Source organism: Lycorma delicatula, chromosome 9 (genome assembly GCF_047948215.1).
Source record: "Lycorma delicatula isolate Av1 chromosome 9, ASM4794821v1, whole genome shotgun sequence".
In the NCBI taxonomy this organism is placed as follows: Eukaryota; Metazoa; Arthropoda; class Insecta; order Hemiptera; family Fulgoridae; genus Lycorma; species Lycorma delicatula.
In genome coordinates, this window is record NC_134463.1 from 56,334,335 (window position 1) to 56,351,469 (window position 17,135).

Here is a 17,135-nt window from a genome sequence, read left to right on the forward strand (position 1 = left end):
ACATGGAAAAAATACCTCTGCAAAAAATGGACCCGCTAGATGGCGCTGGAGTTGATATATTTGGAGAAAATTGCATTTATGGTCGGATTTGAGTCATATTTAGAATATAGTTACAAAAAAGAAATATTTTTGCAAAAATTGGCCCGTCTAGGTGGCGCTGGATTTGAGATATTTCGAAAAATTGTACTTATGGACCGATCTGGCTCATATTCAGAATACATATTAGTTATGTGAAAAGAGAAATTTTTTCAAAAACTATACCCGCTAGGTGGCGCCGGTGTCGAGATATTTACAAAAGAAAAAGAAATATACAGACGTTCTTCTTCTATAGGTATAAAAGGCAATGTTCATATGTGTGTCCGCTGTAGACTAAAAAACTACTAGACAGATTTACGCTACTGGTCCGATTTAAAAGGAAAGAGGAGAAATGGGGAAAAGAAAAAGGAACAGGGAAATAGGGATACAGAGAAGAAAGGAAAAGGTAAAAAGAGAAAAAGTTGAAAGGGAAGAAGGGAAATAGGGAAAAAGAGAAAAAGAGAAAGTGAAAGGTTAAATTTTATGAAGTTCCGTAATGTTAATCTTTTTAATGTTTTACCAAACTTTCAATTGTATTCATTTAATAAACTCAAATCTAGCAATAGCGAAGCATTGCCGGGTCTGCTAGTTATTTATAAAATATGATCTTATAATATTATAAAAATTAATTCATATAAGCATAATAAACATAGGAAAAATAATACTGAGATTCTCATTAGACTTTGAATCGAGTGTCAGAATGTATAAATAAGCTGTCAGAGCAGAAAGTAATAAAATTTAAAAATAACTTAATTATTAACAATAAAAAACAATAATTAATCGTCACATAAACCTTTTATAGATTTTTAATACTAAAATTTAAAAAAATAGTTAATACAATAATATTAAAAATTTATGCTATAAATTTCTGCTATGCTATAAATTCAGTTTAATTATGTTTGTCGAGTAACTGTTATTTATTACTAAATTCAACAAATAATTAATTTTATTTGAATACTGAAATCTGATGATGATGTAATCATCAAACTTATATATATATATATATAAATCATTCCATAGAGAGTTAAAATAAATTGATTTATTTGGCTACGAACCTAAATTTAATGAAGAAAAAAAATTAAAATAATTTTTTATTCGTAGGAGGACGACAATAGAACAGTAGCTACCAGAAGTATACGCAGATAAAATGACAAAGTTTCAAATATACGTCATAAATTTACGAAAAAAAATTATTCTCTAGATCAAACTGAGAACGGACATCAAATCAGATTGGGAAATGCCAACGAAACAACTTAAAGTGTAGGTGCAAAGAGTGTTCAGATATGAACAGACAATTACGAAAAAACAACGTCGCTGGGTGATGCTGAAAATACTTTCGGATGGGAAAAAATTATCCTCTTATATAATTTTAAAAAGATAAAATCTACCAAAAGATGAAAAATTTCCACTCGATTTAATACGAACACTAGAAAAAGGATGAATGAATAATGAATTAATACTGGACTCGATTAATTGCATCTGGGAGCCTCGAACAGGAGTTTTGTTACGGAAAACCTTCCAAACTTACAACGGAAAGTTGTAGGAATCATATGGTGAATGATGTAATACGAAGACTCACTGCTGGAAAATGTGATCAGGTAAATTATTCCTGGTGGAATGAATAACTATTCTTCAACCTCTAGATATCTGCTTAAACCGAAACCATTTAAAACCGAATTCCGTAAAACTATACAAACCGGATGACCGACACAAGAAGTACATCATCTGATTAAAATAAGAAACCATCTTTGACACAGATTTGAGGGTGAATTATTGCGGCTGGGTCATCGGATGCTTTGATTAAACAATCTGATGTGGACACCACGTGACTTTGTTATAAAGCTATTAAATTACATAAAATTTTATTTCACTATTAGCTACTGATTTTTTACATATTTTTTTTTTTTTTTGTTATTGAATTATTATTTATTGTAAAAAACATTTTTACAGGTTAATAACTACTAATAAATCAATATTTTTAAATTAAAAAAAAGGAAATGAAGTCGAATTCGAACCGATGTGTCTTCCCTTTGTAAGTTCCAAATATTTTATTAATTAAAATTTTATTTGCTTGTAACTCGGGAACCAATGAGAATACGTACCGCTTATAAATTGTTAAAAAGCTCTCAATGAGGGCTTATTAATGCAGTTAAGAAACAGCCCAAAATCCAATTTTTTGGGGATTTTTTTGGACATTTTTGGTCAAGTAAATTGCAATCAAAAGTGGAGATGCATAACTAGATGTTACAACAGTCATAAATCCAAAATTTCAACATCCTACGGCCTATCGTTTTTGAGTTATGCGAGATACACACGTACGTACAGACGTCACGCCGAAACTAGTCAAAATGGATTCAGGGTTTGTTTTAAAATGAATATTTTCGTTGAAATCTAAAAACCGAAATTTTTCGCGATCACAATATTTCCTTTACGTACAAGGAAGTAAATATCGTTCAAGGAATTTTGAACGCTCTTGATAGATGTGAGGACGATTATTTGAGGTTAAATGTTTACGAAGATCATTGAAATTCACGGTTGATGCAGATTCTATCATTAATGACACTAATTAAAGTAAATAACTATTATAATTTTTATGTTTTTAATTAAATATTTACAGTATAGATTGATTTACTGACATTCAAATAACAAATACTTTGTTATGTGTTAAATCTTCTGTGGCGATACTGTTAATGAAATGTAAAAAGTAACAATATTTTTTTTGTTCTTTCTATTTTTCAAACCTGGATTCGAGTCTTACGTGGCTATGCATGGTACACGGGTGCATAGGTATTTATTATTATTAGTATAAAAAAAAATTTTAGAATTTGATTCCATTATTCAAAAAAAATAAAGAAAGTTATTGTTCGTAATAAAACAACTTGGTTTTAAAAGCATAAAATCATTTGTCTTTTTAAATGATGAAATTTGGTGGTATGTTTAAATAATAACCATCATTATACTAAAACTAAGTTACAAAGACAAGACCACTCTTTGTTTCTTAGCCACATACCTACTTTCCCTTTTGTTTACAGTTTAAAAGAAATGATTTATATAATTTTTTTTATTATATTAATTTTATAATCTGACATCTGTGGGTAGATTGTAATTTTAAATTTACTACAGGGTAATTTTCACTCTTCTCATTGTAATAACAAGTAACCGGTTAATTAATTGTTCTTCAAAACTGATTTTTTACTTATAACAAAAATTTTATTTGTCTAATTCTTATCAGTTGTCATAATTCTCCTTTTTTATGTACTCATAAATTACTCTAAATAGAATCGTTTTTTAAATCCGACCGTTCATCGATTTACCTGTTAAGTCCTGAAGGGTTCATCCGATTTTATAGAATTTTCTATACCGCATTATCTATTTTGTTTTTCGATAAAGTTAAAAAATTACCGATATTTTTAAAGAATTTATTGTAAAATTGTACAAGTATCATATTCCTCTTTCTGCTGTTAATTTATAACATTTTTTCGCAACTCAATACACGTATCAGTGGTGGAATGACATCGTGATGTGTTTAATTATACCCTAAAATATAATTACGTACAATTGTTTTTTGATATAACTATTTTGATCTTTTTCTTTTTCCTGTTTAGCCTCCCATAATTACCTTTCAGATAATACTTCAGAGGATGATATGTATGAGTGTAAATGAAGTGTAGTCTTTTACAGTCTCAATTCGACCATTCCTGAGATGTGTGTTTAATTGAAACCCAACCACCAAAGAACACCGATATCCACGATCTAGTATTCAAATCCGTCTAAAAATAACTGACTTTACTAGGATTTTTGGGAAGACGCGTTCGCTACTAGACCAAACCGGTGGATTAACTAATTTGATCTAATAATTTGTAATTTACTTAACATATTTATTCTATTTTTAAAAAAAATAAATATTATCGTAATTATTTTTAAATTAATTTTTATTTTATTTTTAAATTCTAGATCTAATAATCTAAATAAATCTGTTATAATAAAATGAAAAATTTATTTTTTAAATTTTGTTTTTCGTTAAAATTATTTGAATTTACAAAAAAAAAGCCTACTTAATTTATATAAAAACTGTAACCAAACGGGTTGATCTAGTGGTAAACTCGTCGTCGTAAATCAGCTGATTTCGAAATCGAAGTTCTAATGGTTCAAATCCTAATAAAGGTAAGTTACTTTTATTCGGATTTGAAAATTTGATCGTGGATATCGGTGTTCTTTGGTAGTGGGGTTTCGATTAACCGCACGTCTCAGTAGTAGTCGACCTAGTTTGTTCAATACTACAAATTTACCGATACAATTACACTACACAGATAAGTTGCTAATGAATTTAACTGCTGATGCGAGCATAAATAAAAACATTAAAAAAAAAAAAAAAAATTGTAAAGCAAGTTGGGTAATCTTACAAGGAAAAAAGATTGTTTTTTTTATTTCTTTATTTTTTATTTACAAAAGAATATAGTTTCATGAATCATGAATTTTCTTAATTATTACACAAACTAATCAAAGTAGGGGAATATTATTTAAATTTTAAAAACATGTTTTAAATTTAATTGTAATTTTTGAAAAATAGTTCTTTTAAAGTGTTAATTTTTGTTTAACTTAAAATTTTTGGCAAAAATTAAAAAAAAATTAAAGGTAAAATGAGATCATAATAATCTTCATTATTGGTAACAATTTTTTAATCAAACTATACGTTTAGCTTTTAAAAAAAAAGTAAAAAATATGAGAAGAAAAAGAATCACAAAATGAAATTTTCTAAAAACCGTTTTTGGTAGCATATCAAACTTTAAAGTAAGTAAATTTTTCCATACCTATGCTTTATCTACAATTAATCTAAATAATTTATATGTAACAAACTTAAACTTGGAATTTAAGAAAAATTAACATTAAAATAACGTGCACAGTCGCCGCCCAATAACGGCGAGCTTGGTGGCAACGACTTCTAACCAACGTAAAAACAAAAATAAAATAAAAATAATTGTTTTATATTTGAAACATGATACTTTCTTAATACTGTAAAAATACAAAAATGCATTACTTCGTAAATAACAGTTACATCATGTTTATGCTAGAACAGATGACTAATCATGGTGTGCCAATGTTTCGGAGAATAATAGTAGAGTAGTGACGTGCGAGCTGATCATCCAAGTTTGCCGTTACATGGCGGCTACTGTATATGTTAGAGAATGAATTGCGTAAGCCAAGTGCAGGAATTTATTATTATTTCATGTAAGTAAAAAAAACGAGAACTTTTGAAATGCGTTGTGCAGCTATGTACAAAGAATAGAGTTCGCTGCACTGTTTTGTGCAAACGCAACTTTTCTTTTCTTTCTCTGTTTAGCTACCGGAACCACCACTGGTGAATTCTCAATTCTTAATCATATGTATGAATGTAGATGAAGTGTAGTCTTGTATGGTCTACAAAGGCAATCTTGCCGCTCAATCATGATGGAGCACTGGAACGGTCAACAACGTGCTTTCGCAATAAAAATGTTTCACAAAACCAACGATACTTTTGAAGGTGCACAGAGGGAGTTCAAGAGTTCCCGTTTTTTGTTATCACCTCTATGTTGTTATTCAAAACGGGATGTATGCGCTGGAAAAATTAATTAAATTAAAAAAAAACTGCAGTTTATTGACTGTAAATTTACAAATTATTTTGTCATTAATCAATCACCCATCACTTTTCATTTGACTGGTTTTTAACCAGTAAATATAATCATGAGGAAAAATACGAAGGTTGTAATAAAAATAAAAATCATTTATATGTAACAATTTCTAAGATTAAAATACAAAGAACATCGTTTTTTTTCTTATCTTACGTTAATAGATCTCGTGTGTTTTTTTACTTCTATAAATACAATCACTACCAATATTGAAACATTTTTTAAAGGAATCCTTAAGATTCAAAATACACTTACTAGTCAACTCTGAAAAAAAATCTTGAAATCAGTTCATCTAACTTGAATATTTGTTTAGATTCGTTTTTGCCACCCAATAGTTTCTTAAATATTACGACAAAACTGAGTCGGGACTGTACAGACTGACCGAAAACCTTCTGAGTTTTCTCAGTAAATGAATGTTATCATAGCTATAGAATGTTGACTCGTGTTATCGTTCTTTGCCAATCACCCTGGTTATCGATTTTAATGAGTTTTGATAATCCATTACAAATTTTAAAACGTTAAATAGTAAAATTTTGAATTAATCATTGATTCTAATGGCATGAATTTATCAACAAATCGATCCTAAAAAAATTGCTACAATTAATTCACACTCCAATAGATTTGGTTAATATATTTTCCTGGCTCTTCGGTAACTTAGAATGGTTCCACTTAAGTCAATGGCGTTTCATTTCTGGAATAGTGTTCGACACCCCAATTGCTAAAAACATTAAAATCAAGGAATACATTCTCTTTTTCTATATAGCGATAAAACGTTCCTACTCGGATCCCAGCTGCATTTGTTCATTGTTTATCGGTAACATACGCGGAAGTCAACGAATCATGATTTCACACAAAGATGTTATTTATAATTTTTCTAGAAAGATTTTGGAAAATCAATGCGATTCTTCTAGTCTATAACGATCGAGGATAGCCTTAAATGATTTTCTAACTGTAGGTTTGACCTATCGTATTGAGTTATTTCAATATTTCTTTCTTTCTTTGATTTAAGACTAGGCAGAGTAAACCAATTTGTATAAATTTCAGCCAATATTACTTTTTCAAAGTCAAAAAAGAAACTACTACCTGAATTTCACAGCCTGGGATGACATAGATGGTCTTAATTATTTTATAACTTTAATTCACACAAATGAATCCAGCAGCAACGATAAATGTTAGATACAACAAATTATGTAAAAACATAAATCGATATTAAATAAATCGTTGGTTGGTTGGTTGACCAACCAACGGAAGAAAATTATTAACCGGTCATACAGGCTAGGATACTCTTCTTCCTACGTATTAATTAATCAATTACTGCTTGATTTTATACATACATTTTTTTTACATTTAAAAAGAATGTGTACATAAAATTAGTAATAAAAATAAAAAATAAAAACACCTGCCAAAATATAAAAATAATAAATAAATTGAACTAAAAAAACCACAATAAATCGAACTAAAAAAAAAAGAAAACAAGGTATGGAAATAAAGGACTAGATATCGTTATGCACCGGTTTAAATTTAGGACAATTACTATTCAGAGCCCCCCGACTGCATTAATTAAATATTTTCGTTGAAGGACAACATTTTCTTATCGATTTAAACTTGATGAGAAGTTAATCATTAGACAACCTTAAATAAATCCTAGTAAAGGCAGTTACTTTTATGAAGATTTGAATAATAGATCGTGGATACCGGTATCCTTTGGTGATTGGGTTTCAATTAACCACACATATCAGGAACGGTCGACCTGAGACCGTACAAGACCTTCTTTCTTTCCTGTTTAGCCTCCGGTAACTACCGTTTAGATAATTCTTCAGAGGATGATATGTATGAGTGTAAATGAAGTGTAGTCTTGTACATTCACGATCTAGTATTCAAATCCGTGTAAAAATAACTTGTTTTACTAGGACTTGAACGCTGTAACTCTCGACTTCCAAATCACAGCTGATTTGGGAAGACGCGTTAACCACTAGACCAAACCGGTGGGTGAGAACCATTCATATATCATCCTCAATCATCCTCTGAAGTAATACCTTACGGTGGTTCCGGAGGCTAAAAAGAAAAATAAGAAGAACCTTAAATGCCTGCTATTTCTACAAAATGAAAAATATATTTAAACAAATTAAAACTGTCTAAAAGTTGATTTTTGGTCGCCTATTATTTTAATTAAATACTGCGGGAATGATGTCTAGTCTTTTATTTCCATACCTTGTTTGTTTAATTTTTTAGTTCGATTATTGTCATTTTTTAGTTCAGTTTATTTATTTATTTTTTGACAGTCGTGTTTTTTAATTTTTATAATTATTTTTATTATTTAATACTTTTTAGTGATCATCGAGAAAAATTCAGGATTCGAAAACGGGATAGAGCTTGTAGTTTATGCGCTGTAAAATCCCAGCACAATATTAGTGACAGCATACGCCGTTACACTTTGCCCTGTCCCCTTAAAGAATTAAATTCGACAGTAGTGGGCTCGATCCTCAATCCGATGCCTACAGAATTATCTCTAATCATACTGTCATCAAACTCTTCAAAGACAGTTCGTGGGAGCTCGCCGGACTCAAGCTGGTTTCAGCGTAGCGCAAGCCACTAGATTTTTCTGTACATATCAGTTAATTTTTGTTCTGACTCCATCGTGGTTTTGTATTATACTAGAAAAAAACCGTTTTAATTTTGAAAATCGGAAGATTATTTGCAGAGATATTAAAAGAGCACCCCATTGCACCTCACAAAACAGCGCCCCAGGGCAATTCGTTTGTTACCAGTTAATATTGATGATTGGTGTAGCCTCGCACGTGATGCTCGCATCACCTTTCCATTCTACCCTAACACGCAATCCCCCATGGGAAGCCTATTATTATTAATCAGACATATTTTCAATTTATTTAATATTATTTTATTTAACGCAAATTTAATTCTATTATTTTCGTAATAGTATTCATTCGATTGATTTTTCAGTTGGAACCCAGCTAAAACAATGATAGGGGTCATAGTTCACAGTTCATTAATTCAATTCGTTAAAGTTTGCGCTTCTATCGGAAAATCTCCACTGCTACTTTTATAAATGGTATGTGTGGGTATGTATATATATATATATATATATTTACATAGTCTATGACACTCCGGTAACATAAGGATTCTAACGCGGGGTAATACATCTAAATCGGTTCGGAACATACATACATACATATGTATCCTAAATGCACAACACTCCTTTTTGGGCAGTTATGTAATAAATAACTTAATAAAATTTTATATTAATTACAATTATAAAATATGTGTGAGTGTGTATATATATTCATATATATATATTTTTTTTTTCTCTCTTACCTGCTGTATTTATCGCCACAGTAGATAGTAATAGCACCACACCAAAAAGAATGCACTGCTCCATCTGAAATTATTTAAATAGCGGTTATTTTATTTAAATAAAAATTATATAAATAATTAAAATCTATTTAATATATTTACTTTTTTTAATAATATGAACGTAACCACCCTCACCGATAATTTATTAACTAAGTTGTTTTATAATTCTCCGGGATTGACGGTGATATTTTTTTTCTTTATGATTAATTCACTATATAAGTTGAAAGCTTGTGGACGGGAATATGAAATGTAAATTTTTTAGCGTATGAAAAATGCCATGCCTGACCGGAATTCAAACCCGGGACCTTCGGATAAAAGGCCGAGACGCTAGCACTCCGCCATGGAGATCGGTAATTTTGTTAAGTACGTAGTCATAACATGTACTTTAAAAGATATTAACGTAAGTAAATAACAGCATGTCATTACTATATAAACTTATGTACTGCGGATGACTTGCCTTTTTTATTGATAATACTAGACAGTACTATTATATTAGACTTGAACAAATGCTGAACTCTAAAAGGGTTCACGTCTTGTAATGTGCAGGTATATACAGAATGATTCTCGAAGAATGTAACAAATTTTCAGAACACTTTCTACTGGTGAAAATGAAGAAAAAGATTAATATAAAAATACATTCGGAAACGCTTATTTAGCGATTATCGGCTGGTAAAAATTTCGCCCTGATTCCTGCGCCTTTGGGAAAATTAACTTAGATTACAATTCATGAAATAAAAAATAAGAGGTAAGATATCGCTGGTGTTACATGAAATCTCATATGAAAAATTGAAAAAAGATAGGTTACTGTATTTTTAATAGTTTTCGAGAAATCTGGGGAAAAAACAGAAGTTAACGTAAAATAACTTTGTTTAATGGGTAATAAACACATAAACGTTTTAAACAGAAATGGTATGAATAAAATCTCCAGGAATTAAATATAAACGTAAGAATTCCAATGTTTATTAAAAACAAAAGATATTAAAATGTGGCAGATTTTAACTAACTATTAAACGAAAAAACGTTTAGGTGAAATAATATAAATTACAATTATACTCTTTCAAAATTCAAATTGCTTTATATAAAAAATTGAAAGATTTTTAGAAATTAAGAATGTATCTTTCAATAAACTACGATAAAAAATAAAACGATTGATAAGAATAAAATTAAATATTTATTGACTATATACTTTTGTTTCTATATTTTACCTTCCGACTCCCCGCTCCTTGTCAGAAAAAGCGAACAAAGCGCGAAACTTCCTTCCCCGAAGATGCTTACGTAATACGTAAACGAACTCTAATATATATAAATAAATAGCATCAATCCAAAATATTACCTAGAAATACCACAGAAAAGATAGCCAATCCTATTATGTTATTTACGACGTTCTGTTTCACCAGATAACCATTACAGCTATTAAGATATTAATATGAAGAAACATTGGATAGATAGAAAATCTACTTACACCCATCAGAAACCATCCTTACTACCTATCGCATAGATTCAAATGATCTCCCCAGCATGTTCCATACTATATTTATAAATCAGAATCACAGAACATAAATCGGGAACATAAGGATAAAATATAGAGAAAAAGAGTGGATGTTGAGAAATAATAATACTAAAGGATATGATACATGTCAATAAATTTTACCCGAAAGGATAAATTCAATGTCTCCATCAGAGAACGTTCAGTTGTCTTTCTAACAATCTGTTGGGGGTTCGATGAATTTTTATGCGAATTAAGAGCAGCAGTATAATCAATAATTTTGAGCGTAAGTCACAAACATATTCTCCATAAAAATTTCTTTCTTTCATAGGTTAAAAAAAAACTTCAAACTACTCAAGAACAGGCATACAATTTTTAATCAAAAAACTTTTACATTTCTCGGAGGTGTGCGGTCAACAGATATGTCTACCAGAACTATAAATTATTAAGCAAGCTCTTTCACTGGAATCATTCTCGTAGCAGGTAAAAGAAGCTATTACTTTATATTTGTAGAAGTTATCACAAAGTATTATATCCTTCGATCAAAGCCATTAAAGCGGAGAATCTGTTTCTACTGATCCATAAACTTTTACAGGCTATATAAGGCATATTTTAATAACAGCATCCGGTGGTATCTGTGTCGTCTAACCTAACTGATGTCTCATAGGTGATAGGATTACGCAATTCGATAATGATTTTAGCATTTTGCACTGATTTTAATCTATCTTTTCCGTTTTAGGTATAATAAAAAATCTTTGAGGTCATAATAGCTTTTCAGGAAATTTTAATTGGGAGTAAAAAGGCATTACGAATTATACAATATTTAGTGCTAACATAAAAAAATTATAGAGAAAGTTTAATCAAACTGACCTTGGTTTTGGGGCTAAAATGTATGTATCTTTATAAAAGGTAATTATTAATTTGTACGCTATTTTTTTTTTTACAGAATAATGTTTTCTTATTCGAACAAGATTAACAAATTGTAGAAAATAAAACCAGTTTTACTAATCTATTATCATTTGAATTTTTTATTTATTTTATTTTTACGCTTAAGAAAACAACAATAACACTAAAAATGGTAATTCCAGAAATAGAAAATGTGTTAAACAAAATGAATACATCTTACCAATTATGGAAATTTACGCATGTCATTGTACAATTGTACTTAATTATAATCTTATAATACGGTAATACCTTTTTACATATTTTAGGTTTATAAACCACAACATATTAGTTTTAAAATAACCAAAAAATAATAAAATAAAATAAAAATGGAATAAATAAAATAATTAATATATAAATGAAAAAATAAGGTACTTACGTATTAACGCCACCGCAGCTACAGCTTTATTTAAAAACAAACTAGTCAGTCGGATTTCGGTGGAAAATGGGCCGATATAGAGTTTAACATAAATAAATAAATATTTATTTTATAAATATAATTTAACCGAACTTAACCTACGCTCACTTCGCTCGCTAACCTTGACTAATTAACACCGTAATTTTATGAGTATTTATTTAATAAATTCAGTAATTATTGCAATTTGATTATTTAAATAATAAAAAATTGTAATAAAAAATTACGGTGTTAATTAGTTAAGGTTGGCGAGCGTAGGTTAAGTTTGGTTAAATTATATTTATAAAATAAATAAATTTAAATAGCCATTTATATTTTGTTTTGAATCTGTTTTGGCCCATTTTCCACCGAAATCCGATTGACTACTTTGTTTTTAAATAAAGCTGTAGCTACGGTGGCGTTAATACGTAAGTACCAAAAATAAACAGTTTAATAGATTAAAAATTATGATTTCGTTTTTGAGAAAAATATTTTTTTTGCGGAAAATTTTATCCTTGCTTGAAATAGAAAATTTGTATTTAGGATAATAAAATTGATATAATATATATTTGATTATACAAAAATTGTTACATTAACTTGACAATATTCATTATCATCATATTATCTGTCCTTTGCATCAAATTTAAATTCTGATAATTCCAATTTACGTTTAGATCTTTTAAATATTTTTTTTTAAAGCTGACTACAAAGATTTAATACGGTCCTGTTATTGGCCATTTATTCTTAAATAATGATACATGAAAAAAGTTAGCTAAGATTTCTTTTTTTGGGGAGGGATTAAATTATAATGAATTTTTATTATAAAATTATCCATATATGTTTAAATAAACCAAAAAAAGTTTAAAAAATCGGTATTTTTTATTTTTTCTTCACTCCATCTCAAAAATCACATTCCAAGAAATTAAAAAATTTTTTTTTTACGTTTACTATGCTAAAAGTTACCTAAGATTCCTTTTTTGGAGGTGGATGGAGATTTAACATGAAGTTTTACTGTAATAGTATTTATTAGAATCTAATTAGAATGTATAATATAAATTATTAGAAAATATTATTATAATTATTGGGTCATAATAATTACGAATATAATGATTCATATAAGTATAATGTAAAAAGTTATAAATAGTTTTCTATATTCATATAAATACACGGACAAGTAAGGGAATAGTTAATGTTTTAATGTCTAATTTATGGAGCGTCAGTTTTAATTAAAATAAAAATTACACTAAATTTCTCTATATTCTCTCCCTGATAAATTTTTTTTTTTTAATTAACGAATTAAAAAAAAAAAAATTATCTGTACTTAGCCCACCGGGCTTGGTCTAGTGGTTAACTTGTCACAAATCGGTTGTTTAACAGCTGATTTTCGAAGTACAATGTTATGAGGTTCAAATCCTGCTAAAAGTTAGTTGATTTTATACGGATTTGAATACTAGACAGCGGATACCGATTTACTTCGGAGTTTGTGAAAAATGGTAGTAATAAATTAATTAATTTTTGATGTAAACAAATTATATTTCTGACTGAAGGCTCTTTTCGCCTGTGCTATTCGGCATTTTATATAGCTCCTGCTTCGTTCATCTTTACTAATTCTACTTCCCAAATAACAAAATTCTTCTACCTCCATAATCTTTTCTCCTCCTAATTTTACATTCAATGGTCCATCTTCTAAAGAATAAATAATAGCCCAAACTGCACGGAATTTAATAACTTGTAAAAAAGGTTATAGATATTCTTTTACTAAAATTAGTTACATTTTATATATATCTGCAAAAATCATCTTTATTCCCTTTCACCCCACTTAACTCTTTAACAGATAACTCTATTCCGTAGGACTTTCTGGAATCCTTTATAAATAATTAAAGATGAAGATTTCAAACAAAACAAAATTAATGAATGACCTCTGTTTCCTTATTCTGTATCTATTTTTACAATATTAGAATGAAATCCCAATAATTTATCGATATAAGAATTTAACCCTAGTAAATTTAATAATTAATTTTTTTTTGTAAAATCATTTTAAAGGAAATTCGTGTGCGTCCTGTTAAAAAAATTAAAATTGCATCCTTTATTGTGAAAAAAGGTTTTTCAAATATATCATTTCCTTCTTATCAGTGTAAAGTTTTTCTGAAGATTCGAAGTATTTGATTTATTAACAATAGATTTAGTTTTCATAGAAAAAATTTAGACATTGTTTAAATTTTTTTTAAAAATTAATTGTGTTATCTGAAATTTATTTTAAAAATAGTTGAAAAAGGCTGGTTAAGTATTACGTGACTTTTCTGGTTATTAATAAAAATTAAGAGTTAGGAGTTGATAAAGATTTTTTAGAAAAAATTTTAATAAAACTTTTTCTAAAAATATTCATATTAACTTTAACAAATTTGGTTAAGTAAAGTTTTCTCTAAATCTATTTAGAGAAAACTAAATCAATTCTCCATAAATAGAAATATTTGAAGAAAATTGGTTCAGTTAATCCTGAAATATACGGCCAAAATAAAGCGACACACATACGTATTACGCACATACAGAAATATGTTTGTTTTTTTGTTTAGATGAACTAGTTGGACCCTAAAAGGTAGAAATTAAAAAAAAGAAGATATCTCATATTTGACATGATCATCATACTTATTTATCCCTTTATTCGCCGGGGAAAAATGAGCTATACGTTTATTTTGTTGTATTGTAAATTAATTTGATTCTTTGCAAAAATGAATTTTTCCAATAATAATTTAATAAGAGTATTTTTTTAAAATATTACATTTCGAAATTTAATAAAAAATTAGTTTATTATTAAAATTATATAAAAAAGTATATACTCGTATAAGATGGAAGTTTAAGTAATTCCTTCCCAGTTTTTAATACTATTATTATTATTTTTTTACTTTGTTATAAAAAAACGGGTTCATTTATAACCTAGAGGCGTGAACAAGAGGTGCCTAATAAATAATGGAGTTAATAGGAAAACCCCAATGTTAAGATATAATAAAAACCAGTTTATCTTTATGCGGATTATTAGGTTAATATATAAATTTATACGAAAACATAATTAATTGAAGGTTTGGTGTACCAGTATGTGTAATTAAATTATTCAGAGAAATTTATTAAGGTTAAGGGCTTTTTTAAACTATAATTGATAAAAGCTATTTTACGCAATATATATTAATTTTAAAAAGTGAAATTTAAGCATAATAAAAATAGAAATGAACAACATCCGAAATAAGCTCCAAATAAAATATCAATAAAAATATACAAAGCTCTAATATTGAAATTTATTTAAATGACATATAAAAGGAATTTTATACAGTCATTTTACTTTAAATTAATATTATTTAAATATACATATATATTTTTAGCGATTAACGACCGAAAGTACGGTATTACTTTCGGCCGCTTGGTGGGAATGTGAAGGTGAAAATGAATTTTCTTTACGTTTTGAGATATAAGGAGTACGAAAACACCACTCATTTAAATTGGGGTTTTCTTATATATATATTTTATTAAGAATAATAAATATGTATAAAGGTTTTATGTAATAATCATTAATATTTATAAAATTTTGTGGCTCAAAACTATTACATACATTTCATTGAAACTTAGATATGCTATAGCAGTCTATCTGAAGTTATGCATGTAAAAATTTGATGAAGATTGGTTGAGTCGTTCTTGAGTTACTCAATTTAATGACGAAAATATTTGAGTGGGACAAGTTAGAAGCGTGGATCGTTATTATGCTGCAAGTTGGAATTTCTTTATGTGCGGAATTTATTGTTAGCAATATTAACCCAAATTAAAAAAATATATATATTAAAACCAAATTAAATTAACGAAAAGTGTTCTTTCGCAGAACTGCGCAAGATTTTTTTACATGGAGATGTAAGTAAATATTTTATTAAATAATTAATTTTATATGATGAATTCACCTAAAACGTTTTAGTTTTTTACTTTCTTTTACTTTATTATTATTAAATATAAATCAGTTATTGCTTATATAATTTTAAGAAAAATTTTAAATTGCTTCCTCCTATAAAAATAATTTCACTTTTCTATAACAACGTAATTTTGCTATAAAATTAAAAAAAGTTATTAATTAAAAAATTAGAATAGGCTGCTGATTTAGTGATAAAATAGTTAAAATATGAATAATTAATTTACATTATAAAATTTTTTAATATCATCATATCCTGATTATCAACGAAATAATGTTAAAAAAACTAAAAAACCAATTTAAAAAAAAAATAATTGAAAATGTGAAACATCTTTTAATAATTTTTTTTAAATTTCAATTTTTTTGAAGGCAGTACCAAATTAGAAAAAAATAATTACTAAAACCGGAATTTCCCTTTACTCAGAGTTATCTTCAAAATCCGAAATTAAAAGAACGATAAAAATGTATTATTTTTTTTTTTTACTTTTAGTACCCGTTGTTTGAGCTCTGTTTCAAAAAAATATATTTTAAAATTTATTTTATTCGTTAAATATTATGACGGTAACATTTAAAAGGTATTGTAAAAAATATATAAATACTCAATTATATGGAAAACATTTTACGGAAGGAACTTTTAGGGATAACTAACAGAATCCTTAATAAAGATGCTGTTATTAACAATCTGATTGGCTATTTTTAAGGGATACCGGGAGTTTCTTTGAAGAAGGAAAATCAACTTGGAAAGTTTCTTTGAAAAAACAATTTTCATATAATTTAAAATATTTATTTGTGATTTTTAATAATTTTATAGCTTTAAGCTATATTTTTATTTAAAATACTAATTGCAGGGGTGTGCCTTCGCAGCTAGGCCCTCCGGATGGCGTCTCGAAATTGAATTATTATGGGTCCAAAATTGATTACTTCTTCATACCAAGAACCAAAATACACTTTACTGGTTCTTATTGCCCAGTGTGGACAGTTTGAAAAAATAAATAAATATTTTTAAACAAAAGGTAATTATGTAAAAAAATATATATTTTTTTGAATGATGAAAATTAATATAAAGAAAATTAAATTAGAAATTATTTAACTCTAGAAATTAATGCTAACCAATCGGGATTTTCCGCTAGTGATCGGTAAATTGCGGTATCTACTTTTTGGTTATAGTTCACTATTTTATTAAGAAAAATAATCACATAAATAAAAGAATATATAATTAATATTTTATATTTCGCATATATATCGATTATACAT

General features: G+C 27.8%; 1 protein-coding gene across 2 annotated transcripts in view; it reads right to left on the reverse strand.

Annotated features, from left to right (window-relative positions):
• LOC142330474 (uncharacterized) overlaps nt 1–17,135 on the reverse strand; it is a 259,605-nt gene that overhangs the window by 146,760 nt on the left and 95,710 nt on the right. For both annotated transcript variants that reach the window (XM_075375739.1, XM_075375740.1), the window contains exon 3: nt 9,075–9,138. In XM_075375739.1, coding sequence (XP_075231854.1) covers nt 9,075–9,138 — 64 coding nt within the window. The remainder of the gene's footprint in view (nt 1–9,074; nt 9,139–17,135) is intronic.